Source organism: Mastigoproctus giganteus, chromosome 12 (genome assembly GCF_048544385.1).
Source record: "Mastigoproctus giganteus isolate SK-2022 chromosome 12, ASM4854438v1, whole genome shotgun sequence".
NCBI lineage: Eukaryota > Metazoa > Arthropoda > Arachnida > Uropygi > Thelyphonidae > Mastigoproctus > Mastigoproctus giganteus.
In genome coordinates this window covers 6,282,402-6,297,091 of record NC_143586.1, presented here as the reverse complement: position 1 = coordinate 6,297,091, position 14,690 = coordinate 6,282,402, and the positions used below count along the sequence as shown (strand labels likewise).

General features: G+C 36.5%; 1 protein-coding gene across 2 annotated transcripts in view; it reads left to right on the top strand.

The window, feature by feature from the left end:
* Window positions 1-14,690, top strand: part of Pect (phosphoethanolamine cytidylyltransferase) — a 185,846-nt gene that overhangs the window by 131,938 nt on the left and 39,218 nt on the right. For both annotated transcript variants that reach the window (XM_090385653.1, XM_090385652.1), the window contains one exon: window positions 1,509-1,574. In XM_090385653.1, coding sequence (XP_090241779.1) covers window positions 1,509-1,574 — 66 coding nt within the window. The remainder of the gene's footprint in view (window positions 1-1,508; window positions 1,575-14,690) is intronic.

Here is a 14,690-nt window from a genome sequence, read left to right as displayed (position 1 = left end):
TTCCTGCTGGATCTGTTGTTGTTTACTATGTTTGTTAATGTTGCTGATGAAATATCAGGTGCCTAGGTTTGCAGGTTGGAAGGGGGTAATGACAGTAATCAAGATACTGCAACAAGATCTAAAAAAATTAGGCAGATGAGTTGAGAAGTGTCAATTAAAGTTTAACATTGGCAAATGCAAGGTGCTTCATATGGGTAGAAGTAATCCCAGATTAACATTAACATGCCAGCTGTGTGTTATCACACTCAGAGTAGTGGAGAATGAAAAAGACATGGGGATAATGACCACAGTCAGCCACACATAAAGTTTTCTGAACAGTGCAGACAGGCTGCTATGCAATATAAATTTTGTTTGTATCAGACCATAAACAAATGAGTTATGAACAGGTGACATTTAAGTCAATTGGTGACCATCTTGTTTAAAACTGATAGGCAGAATTAATTCCCTCCCACTACACTGTGGGGAGGGGAATATGTGTATTGTAAACAGAAATGTTATTAGGAATGGGAAACTACTGTGTGGTTCCCCAGCCCTAATAATATTTCTGGGGAATTATGGAGAAATAAGAGACTTAAATCGCAAACTGTTCTCGATCTAAAACTGTTGTACCCTATCTTCACTGGTTCAACCTACCTGTCTGATCTTTTATGCCATATTGATCTTTAATGTTCTAGCAGTAGCTACTAGACAGAAGTCCACATCAATAACTCTAGGTTAGAGATATCCAAGAATTTGTTCTTTAAAAGAACTATGGCTCTTATGAACATGTATGATCTGGATATGGCTGTGGACAGGAAACAGTTTCATTATGATTAAATAGTATGTATTCTTTATTTATTTACACGTTAATGTACAATCTTTGTATCTTCATGTATTTTCTGTTCTGTTATACACTTTAACTGGGCGTACCCCTGTTGTGTATTTTATATGTTAATAATAAATAAATTCATAAGACAAAGTAATCATATGAGATTCAAAAGCCACACAATATTTGGAAAGTGGACTAAAAAGGTTGACAGTTTTTAGAACCATTTCTTGTAACAAAAAAAAAAACAACTGACTCTTAAGTGGTAAAGAGATGATCACCTGAAGATGATGTTCACAATTGCCAGACTAGCTCTCTGCTTTTATACATATGAAAAAGAGTGCAGCTTGCACTCTTTTTTTGTATGTATAAAAGCAGAGAGCTCTTTTTTGTAATTTGTAAGTCATGACTTTTAAAAGTTTTATAAAATTTTGTTTATACTCTAGCATAAGCACATATAAGGTCATGGAATTTGCCAGTAGTTAACTGACAAAAATATTATCACTAACTATATTTAGAATTTATGTGGATTTGAACCACAGCCAGCATAACTCTGTTATTAATTCTATATATGTATGGTCCATACTATACAGATACTTAATGGTCTTAGTTGCTTTATTCCTTACAGTTAAATTCATTAATGACTTAATCTTTTCTAGAAACTTCATATATTTGTACTCATATGTTTCTTTTTCCCTTTTAGTATGTCAATGAAGTTGTTATTGGTGCTCCTTATGCTGCAACAGCCGATCTCATGGATCACTTTAAGGTAACTTTAATAAAAACCAAAAAGTCATTAACTCTTAATTCTTAAGCTTAATGTGTTTTTTTTTTTTTTTTTTCGGGTGCATATTTAAAAAAAAGTAACATTAAGCAGGTGTCTGGCAGACTTCTCTCATCCTTCAGTTAAGATTAGAATAAAGGCAAGAAGTAATTTAAAATAGTTCTCTGTAATTTTATTATTATTATTATTATTATAGTAACATATGATGCAAGGAAGCAAGCTTTAGAAGCATCAACCAAAAAAACCTTCCATATTGCTTGTCCACTCCCTCCAATAATTAATCTAATCCTTCCTTGAATTTATTCAAACTGCTCACCTCTGCAACACTAGATGGAAGTTTGTTCCAACATTCAGCCATCTGCTGGCTGAAGGAAACCTCCTCACATCTATCCTGCAACCATCCTTCCTCAATTTGAATTTAAGCCACCTCATGTTTGCTGCCCGAACAAGAGGAAGAATGCCATCAACATTGAGATTTCTTGATCATTCAAAGCCTTAAAAACCATCAGTCAGATTACCTTGCAGGTGCATAGTCTCAGGATGCTGCAGTTTGCAGAACTGAAGCCTGTCTTTCCATTCTCGTTACCCTTCTCTGCAACGTTCAAGCAGATCTGTATGTTTCCTAAAATGAGGCCTCCAAATTCACATGCAGTAATCAAGATGCAGCCTAACCATTACTTATAAAACAGGATAATCACTTCCTTGTCCCTGCTAGCAAAGTTCTTGTATATCTTAGACAAAACTCCTTGAGGTGTGCTTTCCTGGCAGCCAATCTGCATTGCTCAGAGAACTACATATCTGACTGCACAATTACCACAAGGACTTTTTCAACTAGCCTGAGTGTAGTACCACACAGTTGATAGTGTCTGGGGTTACTGCTACCCATATGTAGTATTTTGCATTTATCAGTATTAAACTTCAGTTGTCATTTCTCAGGAAATCTGCCAAACCTTTCTAGATCCTGGTGTCATTGCTATCATTAACCACCCTGCCAACCTTTGTATCATCTCCAAATCATGGACATAAAGCCTGATATGCCTTCATCAGTATCATTGATAAATATAAAAAATGACAATGGGCCCAGCACTCAACCCTGATGGATTCCACCAATAACATTAATCCATGAAGAGCAGTATCCACTAATGACCACTCTGTCTTCTCCCACTCAACCATCCAGAACAGTAACTTTGCCCTTAATGCCACACTACTCCAATTTGTACAGCAGTCTTTTATGTGCAACAGTATCAAAAGCATTTCCTGAAATGCAAGTGTATGATGTCATAATTATTTTCATCCAATTCCTTTGTTATTGCATTATTATATCCAATCAGATTGGTCAGATGAGATCGCCATTTAATAAATGTAAAGTGCTGCATGTGGGTAGCAGTAACCCCAGTGTAACGTATATACTGGGTGGTGGTACTACACTCAGGGTAGTGGAGAATGAAAAGGACCTGGGGTTGATTGTGCAGTCAGATATGAAGTTTTCTGATCAGTGCAGACAGGCTGCAAGAGTAGCTCATGGTGTCTTGTCAATGATATACAGGAATTTTGCCAGCAGAGAATAAGGGGAGACCGTTGCCTTATACCCTTGTATAAGGCAACGGTCAGGCCACACCTTGAGTATTGTATACAGGTCTGGAGGCCTCATTTTAGGAAGGATGTAGAGCTGCTAGAAGGGCAACGAGATTGGTGAGGGGAACAAAGGGTTGGTGTTACCAAGAAAGGCTTAAGTTCTGCAAATTGCAGCTTCTGGAGACTAGGCATCTGCAAGGTGGTCTAATTGAGATGTATAATGCCTTGAATGGTTTAAGCAAGCTCAAGGCTAATGGGATTCTTCCTCTTGCTCAGATTACTCACCTGAGGGGGCATAAATTGAAATTGAGGAAAGACAATTGTTGAATAGATGTGCAGAAATTTACATTTAGCCAGTGGTAGTTGGATAGTTGGGACAAACTTCCATCTGTTGTAGTGGAGGTCAACACAACTTAAATAAGTTCAGTGCAGAACTAGACAAATATTTGGAGTGATTGGATGGGTGAAATGGGAAGGTGGTTTTTTTTTTTTTTTTTTGGCTGATGCTATATAACTTGCTTTCTTGCATTATATGCCTCTACTAATGCTAATGCTAAATCCACTGTGACTGCAGTATAAGGGCATTCCTGTCTAGATGATCCTTGTGTTACTTCTTTAACCAGAGACTACATTATTTTCTCTGAAACAGAATTTAAGCTAACAGTCTGTAATTACAGTAAACCCCTGCTATTCGCGGGGGTTACATTCCTGAGAAATGCCGCGAATACTGAGTTATGGCTCCCATAGTAATAAAGGGGTTCCGTTCCAAAGTATGAAATATATAAGAAAAACTAGTCTAAAATTTTGTCTATTTATGTATTATATGTACCTTCATAATATGACTATGTACATAGACAGTACGTAGTGAAATGCAAGCATATGGCATCGAAATGAAAATAAGAAACAATTTAATATTAAATGTAATATTTATTAGAAATTTCAAACTAGCACCTTTGCTAGCTAAAAAACTTATCCCGCCAGTGCTGTCACCAGTTTCGCTAAAGTGTGGATAAAGGAGTTTTGCCTTTTCACGAATGATGAATGAACTTAACGGAATTTTATTTTGAGTTCGGTCTTCTATCCGCATATTTAAAGCTTTTTCCATTTTTTCTAATTTAACATCATGAGTTACAGAGCAAATTTTTGAAGCAATTAGCATGTTTTCATGGACACTACGGCGGATTTTTTCTTCCGATTTCTCGATTGATCGTACCGTTGACTCATTGATTTTATAATGTTTTGCCACTGAGGAGACACTTTCACCATTAGAAATTTTATCAAATAACTCAGTTTTATTCGCTAATGTCATCACCTTCTTTGATCTTTTCACATTTCCCTTGTTATTCGTAACCATATTTTTGTACGGGTTAGAAAGAACTTGTCCGCAATAAAGTCACTTTCTTCCGTTAACACACTCGAAAAGGCGCCTCCGTAGCCAGGTGGGAAGGAGCAGCAGTGCATAGCACACGCTTCTTGATTAGACTGGGGTTCGAGCCCATCACCACCAAATACAGAGGATGTGGAAAGGTCAGGGAATGACCACCGCATATTCCCAAAGCAATATGGCCTTAGTTGCTAATGCTCCTAAAAACCAAAATAACAAGCTGCTTCTCTTTTTGTGCTTTGCCAACGACTTCTCATAATCTCTCTTAGCTTGCCTAATCTCCTTTATGACTTGTTTCTAGACTAGTATTAGTATAAGCTATATAGTGCTGCACTGGAAAAAAAAAAAAAAAAGTAATAAAAAATAATAAGAACATGAAATAAAAATAATAATGAAGGAATATGAGAATATGATAAATCAAAAATAATAAAAATAGAATGAAAGATATAAAAAAAGTAAAAGCTATATAAATGATGTGAGTGGATAAGAAAATAGACTAATTATGCTCCCCCCCCCCTTTGTTCACCTTTGAACTTCTTCAAACTGTCAGCCTTAGTTACTGCAGAGGCAAATTGTTCTAGTAAACAACCTGCTAGCTAAAGGAAACTTCCTGCAATCCAGTCTAAACCTTTTCTCCCATAATTTGAATTTATGGCTCCTAGTTCTGTAAACCTCTATAACAGTGAAAACTTCACCTTCATTCATTTTACTATCCTTACAGATACCAGTCAATCGCTCTCCAATATGCATGGTTGCCAAGCTCTGTAGCTCACATATTCCAAGTCTTTCCTTGTACGGTTGTCCTTTTGCCATTCTCCACATTTGGGTTACCTGTCTTTGGACTCTAAAGAAATTCACGTTTTTGTTTTTTTTTTTGTTTTTTTTTCAAAGATGAGGTTTTCATACTTGAACAGAGTATTCCAAGTGTGGTCTTACAATTGACTTATACAGTGGTATTTTGGCTTCCCAACCTCTGAAAGCTGTTGTTTGATAAATCATCAGTAGGACACCATATGTGTTCCTGGCCTCCTGTTTATGCTGCTCGACATTTGGGGTTGCTATTGCCCAAGTGTGTAAGATTACATTAAACCACAACTGCCACTTTTCTGACCATTCTTGAAGCCTGTAGGAGCACTGCCTCTCAGTAATCATTAACAACTCTCCCAATCTTCACATAATCTGCAAATTTTGACATCACTTCTTTTATCCTTTCATCAATATCATTTTATGAAAATGAGAAATAGGCCAAAAACTGATCCTTGATGGACCCACTTCTAACAATACACCAATCTGAAGATATCCATTAATGATAACCTCTGCAGGTTTGAGCCACACCGATAAAATCTTTTCTCCAAAATCCATGTGTTGTTCTTCAGGTTTTGTTATAATCTACGATGCTTTCAACATAGAAACCCTGTTATCATAGATAAAATATTTATACAACAAATTGTCAAGTCATATCATTAGTCTGGTGATATCAAGAGGGTGCTGACTCTTTTAACAATTACAGCTGTGAATTACAGGCTCCGAAAAAGCGATAAGTGGTTGCTGTTTTATTTACCTAATTGTTATTTTATAATTTACTTTATAAGTAGTCTTATAGTTCTAGTTACGCTGGTTATTTTTATTTTTAATTTAGATAAGAGTTTTTGTAGATTACTACTTAATATACGTCAAACCGTTGTTTCGTTTGAATCTTGCAGCCATTGTTTTTGTATAGAGAGTAGTAGGGAATTCAAATTTTTAATTGTGGTAACTAGGTAGCTCTAACGTAAAATTATATGGGAAGTGCACATCACTGCATTTAGGATTCTGTTAGATAGTGTAGTATTGACAATTATTTAATTAAATTTATTGATCTTATTAATTTAAAATATCATACCCCAGACTAGAGCAGCAAAGCAACGGGCACAAAGTGGCAGGAGTGCTGTGACTCAGGGGAAAACTGGGGGGGGGGGGTGATTCTCCAACGCATCACAGCCTAAAAAAAATTGTGCAACTTGTGAAATGTTTGCTGAACTCTCTGGAACAGAACATGATCTAGCCAAGGAGGATGTCTTTGTGTGTGCCAGGTGCAGAGAGTGTCTAGAAATTAGGTGTCAACTCAGCATTCTAATGGATGTCTATGAGAGCTTGAAGTGTAGGGTAGATGCACTCGAAGAAATTAATATGAGGGGCCTGTCAAGCTCTCAGCTGCCCAACTCAATGTCAGAGCTCATTATTGTGCATCGGGCAACACAGTGGCAATTGCCAAGGCAGAATGCGCTGGTCCCAAAGGAACTAGTTGTTGGTGACTCTGTTGTCAGGGGGATGGGTAATATATTGTGTAAAAAGAATAGATGGAATAGGACCAGGGTATATCTGCCAGGGGCAAAAGTTGATTATGTTGTGAAAACATATATCATCTTTTAAGGGCACAAATGGTGATATTGTTGTACACATTGGCATCAGTGACATTAAGAATAGCAGATCTGCAGATTTACTTAAATTAGGGTTAAATTTGAAAGTGTCTGCAATTCTGCCCAGACACGATAGGAGGGAGTACATGATGAGAGCCTTGTCAATCAATTTGTCCCTGGAGGGAATGTGCAAGGTTCATGTGGTAGAATTTTTTTTCAGCGTGGTCTGTGCTTGTTAACAGGAGAGAATGCTTCTACAGGAATGGGATACACTTAAATAGAAAGGGTGCAAGAATATTTGCTGATGCTATTGAGGCAGAGTTAGGTGGGTTGGAAAACTGATAGCTTGGGGGGATTCACAGACTAAAAAGTTAAAAGTAGCTGCAGGCAGAGGTGAAGGTGATTCTTGCACTACCTCTATTAGAAAAAACAGCGGCCTGGAGCGATGGGTGCTGGGGGTTTCAGGGACTGATGGCAGTCATTGTGAAATAGGTGGGTATATGGGATGTGTTAGGGTAACTAAAAATAAGAATAGGTGCATGTATACTTGCATATATACCAATGCTAGAAGTATAGTAAATAAATTTGATGAATTTGAAGTGTTGATCAAGACATCAAAGGCCGATATTGTTGGGATATCAGAGATGTGGTGTCACACAGATATCAGGAATGCAGAATTGGAATTTGAGTAGTATAATGTGTACAGAAAGGATAGACAGGATAGGAAAGGAGGAGGGGTTATGCTGTTAAGAAACACAAAATCTAAGGAAGTGCATCCAGTTGACATGGATGGAAAGTGCAATGTTGAGTCAGTTTGGTGTGACATAAGCACTGCCAATGCAAAAATAAGAGTAGGAGTGTGTTATAGGTCTAATGACTCAAATGACTACAACGAACAATTGTACACAGAAATAGAGTGGTCTAGTAAATCATAATGTCTTATTATAATGAGGGATTTTAAATTCCCAAATATTAACTGTAACTTGTGGGTTGGTGACTCGCATCAAAGGCTTTTGTGGATTTATTGGATGATTGTTTTCTGCAGCAGCATGTGCTAGAGACAACCAGAGAGCGTAATACTCCTGATCTGGTTATCAGCAGTGATCATTCGTGTATTAAGAATTTGCTGATAAAGGAACCACTAGGTGGCATTGATCACAATGTACTGATGTGGGATTTACTTAAAGATATAATTACCATCAGGGGTAAAGGAAAGTGTTTTTGCTTCCATAAAGGTGACTACAGTGGTCTCAGACAGTTTTTAAATTCTGTACAGTGGGACCAACTGATGATGTTACCAACAGCAAAATCTAAGTGGGAAGCATTCAAGGAATTAATTGTGGAAACTACTAAACATTTCATACCTATTAAGAAATATTGCTCAAGGTTTAGGCCTAAATGGTTGTCAAATGAACTAATGACACTCATGACAGAGAAGAAAAATGCAATTGATGCATATAAATTATTAGGCAACATAGAAGCCTATGGCAGATATAAGCTAGTTTGTAATCAAGTCAAAAAGTAGATTAGGCAGGCAAAGGCAGATTGCAAGAAATCTTTGGCAAGGGATGCTAAGAAAAACAACAAGGATTTCTTTACTTATATAAACTCTAAAAGGAAGGGAATGAATCAGATTGGTCCACTTGATATCGATGGTTCGACTGTTGATGATCCTGCTCGGATAACAAACAAACTGAATGAGTATTTTGCATCTACATTCACACATGAGGAGTTATTAAGGTTTGAAAATGCCAGAAGGTTATCAAATTGTAGCAGGGTGCTTAATGATTTTGTAATAACTGAGAGCAAAATGGAGGAGAAATTGTTGAAGTTAAACATAAGAAAGGCACCTGGAGTGGATGGGATCTATCCAGTTATATTAAAGGAGGTGGCAAAGCGAAGTAAGTAAAACCCTTAGCCATAATTATGAGAGCATCCTTGGACTCAGAGGAGGTCCCCACGGACTGGAAATGTACAAATGTATCTTCAGTTCACAAAGGGGGGATCAAAGGGTGGCACTAGTAATTACAGACCAATTAGTTTAACTTCTGTTCCGGGTAAAATAATGGAGTCACTGGTTAAAGATGCATTGCAGGATCATCTAGAAAAGACTGCGGTAATAATTCAGACACAGCATGGGTTTGTTGAGTGAAAGTCTTGTCTGATAAATCTGATTGGATATTATGATGTGGTTACAAAGGAACTGGATACAAAAAATAATTTTGATATCAAATACTTGGATTTCAGGAATGCTTTTGTCACTGTTGTGCATGGAAGACTACTGTACAAATTGGAGCAGAGTGGTATTAAGGGTAAGTTGCTACAATGGATAAAAAGATGGTTGAGTGGGAGAAGACAGAGGGTGGTAATCAATGGGCACTGCTCTTCGTGGACTAATGTTATTAGTGGAGTCCCACAGGGTTCGGTGTTGGGTCCATTGTTGTTTTGTATATTTATCAATGATATTGATGAAGGTATATCAGGCTTAGTGTCGAAGTTTGCAGATGATGCAAAGGTTGGCAGGATTGTGAATGACAGTAATGGCAGTGTGCTACTTCAACAGGATCTAGAAAATTTGGGAAGATGGGCTGAGAAGTGGCAATGAAGTTTAACATTAACAAATGCAAAGTACTGCATAAGGGTAGAAGTAATCCCAGAGGAATGTACCAACTGTCTGGTACTACACTTCAGGTGGTAGAAAATGAAAAAGACCTGAGAGTAATTGTGCAGTCAGATATGAAGTTTCCTAAACAATGCAGACAGGCAGCAAGGGCAGTTCATGGGGTTTTGTCAATGATATTCAGGAATTTTGCTAGCAGGGAAAAGGAGGTGATTGTGCCGCTGTATAAGGCAGTGGTTAGGCCACGCCTTGAGTACTGCGTACAGGTCTGGAGGCCTCATTTTAGGAAGGATGTAGATTTGCTTGAGTGTGTACAGAGAAGGGCATCAAGATTGTTGAGGGGAATGAAGGGATCCTCTTACCAAGAGAGGCTTAAGTTCTGCAAATTGCAGTGGCTGGAGACTAGGCACCTGCGAGGTGAACTGATTGAGGTGTATAAAGCCTTGAATTGGTTGAGTATGCTGAATTCTGATGGGATCCTTCCACTTGTTCAGATTACGAACCTAAGGGGGGCATAAATTCAAATTGAGGAACGACAGCTGTAGAATAGATGTGCGGAAGTTTGCCTTTAGCCAGCGGGTGGTTAATTGCTGGAACAAACTTTGATCTGTCGTTGATAGGTTAAATAAATTAAAGCAGGAACTGGATAAATATTTAGAGGGAATGGTTGTGGGAATTTTTTTTTTTTTTTCTGGCTGATACTACATAATGCTTGCTTTCTTGCATCACATGCCATTATTACTATAATGCTCTTTCCCCCCCCCCTCTAAAATCTTACATTATTTTGGTAATATCATTAATTGTTGCTCCCGGAAAACACATACTGGTTCTAGTCCACCTATTGTTATTACAAAAATATTACGTACTTCCCTGACAATGGAGTCTCCCAATAAAACTGAATTTTCTTGAATAGAACAGTATGTACTTGACTGTCATCTTATGGGATCCTAATTGGAGATGCATCACTCAAAACTAATATTTTGCTCCATTATAGGATGAAATCAATTTCAATGTCTTGTGCATGACTACATAAACTTTGTACATTCATTGATGTTATCGAGAAATCTCTGTTGGTAAATGCTTCTCCGTTAACTAATTTCTTAAATAATGCCGAGAATGGACTATTAGACTGTCATACAACATTGTATAAAAACGTTATGGGAATCCTGTTGCTCGAAACTTTACTAGACATGTTGGACAGAAAACTTGTACAAGTTCGTGAAAGTACGAGTGCCATAATATTGGGCCAAATAATGAATTCTTTTAAAAGTTTACGTATAGCTGCACGTAAACTTTTAAAAGTTTACGTATAGAAGGTAATTGGCATAAATCTTCTATAAAACATACCGTATTTCCCCATGTATAAGATGCACCTTTTTTCGAAAAATTTGGGGTCAAAAAACTGGGTGCGTCTTATACAGTGGTTGTAGATTTTTTTTACTTGCATTTCCCACTTTTTCGCGCTTGTTGTCTTTGCACTCATTGTTTTGCACTTGTTACCGGTATATTAGGTTAGGTTTTGCCACGTTCTGCCCAGAAATGGCTCAGAAAAGATTTTCGTACAGTGCTGAATTCAAGTTATGAGGAGTTGTATGAATTTTATGATGAATAAAACTTGAGTTCAGTAACTTTATGTAATACATTTTTTTTCAAATTTCGGGCCCCAAAATTAAGGTGCATCTTATACATGGGAGCATTTTATACATGGGGAAATACGGTATGTTCATGCTTCCTAATGAGAGTAGCAACATAGTGATCAACGTACTTGTTGAAAATTGTGTCGTACCATTGATTGCTACCGCCGCTCTCCCCATAGAGGTGCAGGTGACATATGCATTGTATATATGTGCAACGAATTTGAGAAACTTGTGTTTCCATCAACAATTTGATAGTGATTGTCTTTCCACATCCTGCAGGTCTCATGAGAAACACTTCTATCAACTTGTCTTTTTTATTATCAATTTCACTTTAGATAGCTTCTGACAATAATGTGCATTTTTCTTTATTCGTATAACTCAGTGCTTCTCAAACTTTTTTGGATCACCGCCCCCCTAAAAAAAAAAAAAAAAGCCCTGGCGAGGGCTTTTTTTTAGCCCACCAATATAAAGTGAAGCTAAATAACTAAAATGAATATTTGTCTGTTTGCCTCCAAAAACGTAAATGCAGCCCTTCATGTATGTATGTGAATTATAAAGAAAACTATTTACTGCACTTTATTCCTTCTTCTTAAAAAATTACAACTACATAAATAAAGTCAGTTATAGTCACTTAAATTAAGTCATAAAAATTATAGTTAATTATATTTTAATATTTAATGCGATGTATGAGCTTGGTGGTGATTTATTAGCTTATCAATATTAGTTTAATATCTGTAAGTAGAAGTCGTAAATCGCCACGTTTAACAACATCCTGACAATTTCTTTGTTTTGTCAGCAATTGAGATACAGCACTGAAACTGGTTTCGACTAGATACGATGTTGAAAAAGAAATAAGTAATTTTTTTACAATTCCCCACAATGCAGGATAATGGTCAGGGATTTTCTTTTGTAACCAAAATTCCTGATATGAATTTTGAAATTTTGGCTTCAGTTCAACTTCATTTTGTAACTTAATCAATTCTTCTACAAAACGTTTACCATCGTCATTATTTAAAAAAGGATTTATAACCCAATCTGGAAATTTCAAATTAAGGAGATCTTCGAACCTTTCCTGCATATCTCTGTGCAACATTTCTAGATTTTTACAAAACATTAGTAGAATTTCATCAGCTATTTTTTCTTTTTTCTCTATTTCCAACAGATTTGGAAATTGATGCAATTCACGTCGTCCTACGTTGCATATAAAAAGCTTTAATTTTGAAATAAATGCTGAAATTTGAGTTTTCGCCTTAATAAGAGTTACATCTTGTCCTTGTAAATGTAAGTTCATTGAGTTGAATCTAGTAAATAAATCTGCAAGATAAGCAATATCAGTTTTCATTTTCTTTGTTCTATCTTCAAAAAACTCGACAACAGTATCAAAGAGTTCATAAAATCTGTTGAGACAGTTGCCTTTTGACAGTCACTGAACCTCGGAGTGAAGTAGCAATCATTCAAAATCTTCACTGTTTTGATCACAAAGCTTTCGAAATATACAATCATTCAAAGAATGTGCTTTAATTTTGTTTATAGCAGTAATAACAGTTTGTAGAGAATTGTGCAGTTGATCACCAAGTTTTTTCGCAACTAAATGCTGACAGTGAATGATACAATGAACAGTAATAATATTTGGCACAGCATTTTTTAAATAAGCCATAAAACCCTTGTAACGGCCAATCATTGATGGTGCTCCATCCTTGCACAAGCAAGTACATTTGTAAGTAGAATTTCCCCTGTCTTTAAAAAACTTTTCAGTAACCTGAAATATCGACTCGCCTTTGGTATACGTTTCTAGATATCTTGCAAATAATAATTCTTCGTTCAACTTTTCATATTTTATGAAACGTATGTATGCTAGTAGTAGTAGTAAAGATTCGTTACCTGGCAGAGTTGTTGATGGCCTATCGCCTCCCTGTCGCCCCCTTTCATGCCTAATGTCCCCATAGATAATTCAAACGCCCCCCCAGGGGGCGATATAGCCCACTTTGAGAAGCACTGGTATAACTCATTAACCAACGGTATTCTCTTGTCTTCTCATCGCAGATGATAATTGATTCATCTTGGCTATTCTTATTTCGTTGTGTTTTTTTTGGAATTGGAAAGAAATCGTCAGCTTCTTTTAACTGTTGAAATTGTTAATTTTTTCCATTGCCATCCAGTTCAATGCACAGTTGTGTACAAATTTCTAATGTCTTTTCAGTATTAATATTGGATTCAAATTCTTCCCCTTTGCACACGAATTAATTCTTTATTTTGTTCATAAAGTTCAACATATCTGTTTTCATTTTAAGATTTCATTCTCATTAATGAAAGGCATGTGTAAAGTTACCATTCCGCACATGTATTCACGAAAATATTTAGAAATTTCATCAAATCATATAATTGCAATACCAGATAATTTTAGGAAATTCTCTTTTTACCCATTGATTAAGTCCCTTTATATAAACATTATAACATTGTAACAATAGCTTAAGCCCCATGAGTCTCTGTAAATGACTTATTCATCTCTTAATTTTATTAATGTATTCGACATAAGTATGCACAATACATACCACGTAAAATATATTATTTTACGTGGTATATATATATTATTATGGTTAAATAATTATTGTGGCTTAATAATTGTTTAACTGTGATAATATATATGCACGTGGACTTGTGTTGAAATTCGATTCGTTTGAAATAAGCTACGATATAATATTCTTCAAAGGGACTATAATTTCTCGCAAATTATGTTAAAAAAATTAGGTGAATTGTTTAACCATAATAATATATGTGCATATGTACTTCCTCTGTGTGTTTTTTTGTAACACTTTTTCATAATGCAAAAATTCAACTACTAAAGATGTTTTCAATGTCAAAAAGCCTTGTAGCTAACATGATTACTTCCATGAATGAATGCTTCCAATTTACCATGAATATTGTTCACACATCTGGAGTTATGCTCCCAAAATCTCTCTCAGGCTTCTAGACTCCATTCAGAAGAGGGTAGTCAGATTAATTAATTAATTCCCTGTCTCATACAAAGTCTCTCCATTTTCTAATATATGCTCAATTATCCCTTGTATAAAGCAATGGTCAGACCACACCTTGAGTACTGCATACAGGTCTGGAAGCCTCATTTTAGGAAGGATGTAGAGTTGCTAGAATGAGTACAGAGAAGGGCAACAAGACTGGTGAAGGGAACAAAGGGGTGCTCTTATGAAGAAAGGCTTAAGTTCTGCAAATTGCAGCTTCTGGGAAACTAGGCACCTGTGAGGCAATCTGATTGAGGTGTATAAGGCCTTGAATGGATTGAGCAGGCTTTAATGCTGATAGGATTCTTCCTCTTGCTCAGATTACAAACCTGAGTGGGGGCATAGATTCAAACTGAGGAAAGACAGTTGTAGAATATATATGTGCGGAAGTTTGCCTTTAGCCAGCGGGTAGTTGATTGCTGGAACAAAGTTCCATCTGTTGTTGGGGAAGTTGATAGCTTAAATAAAT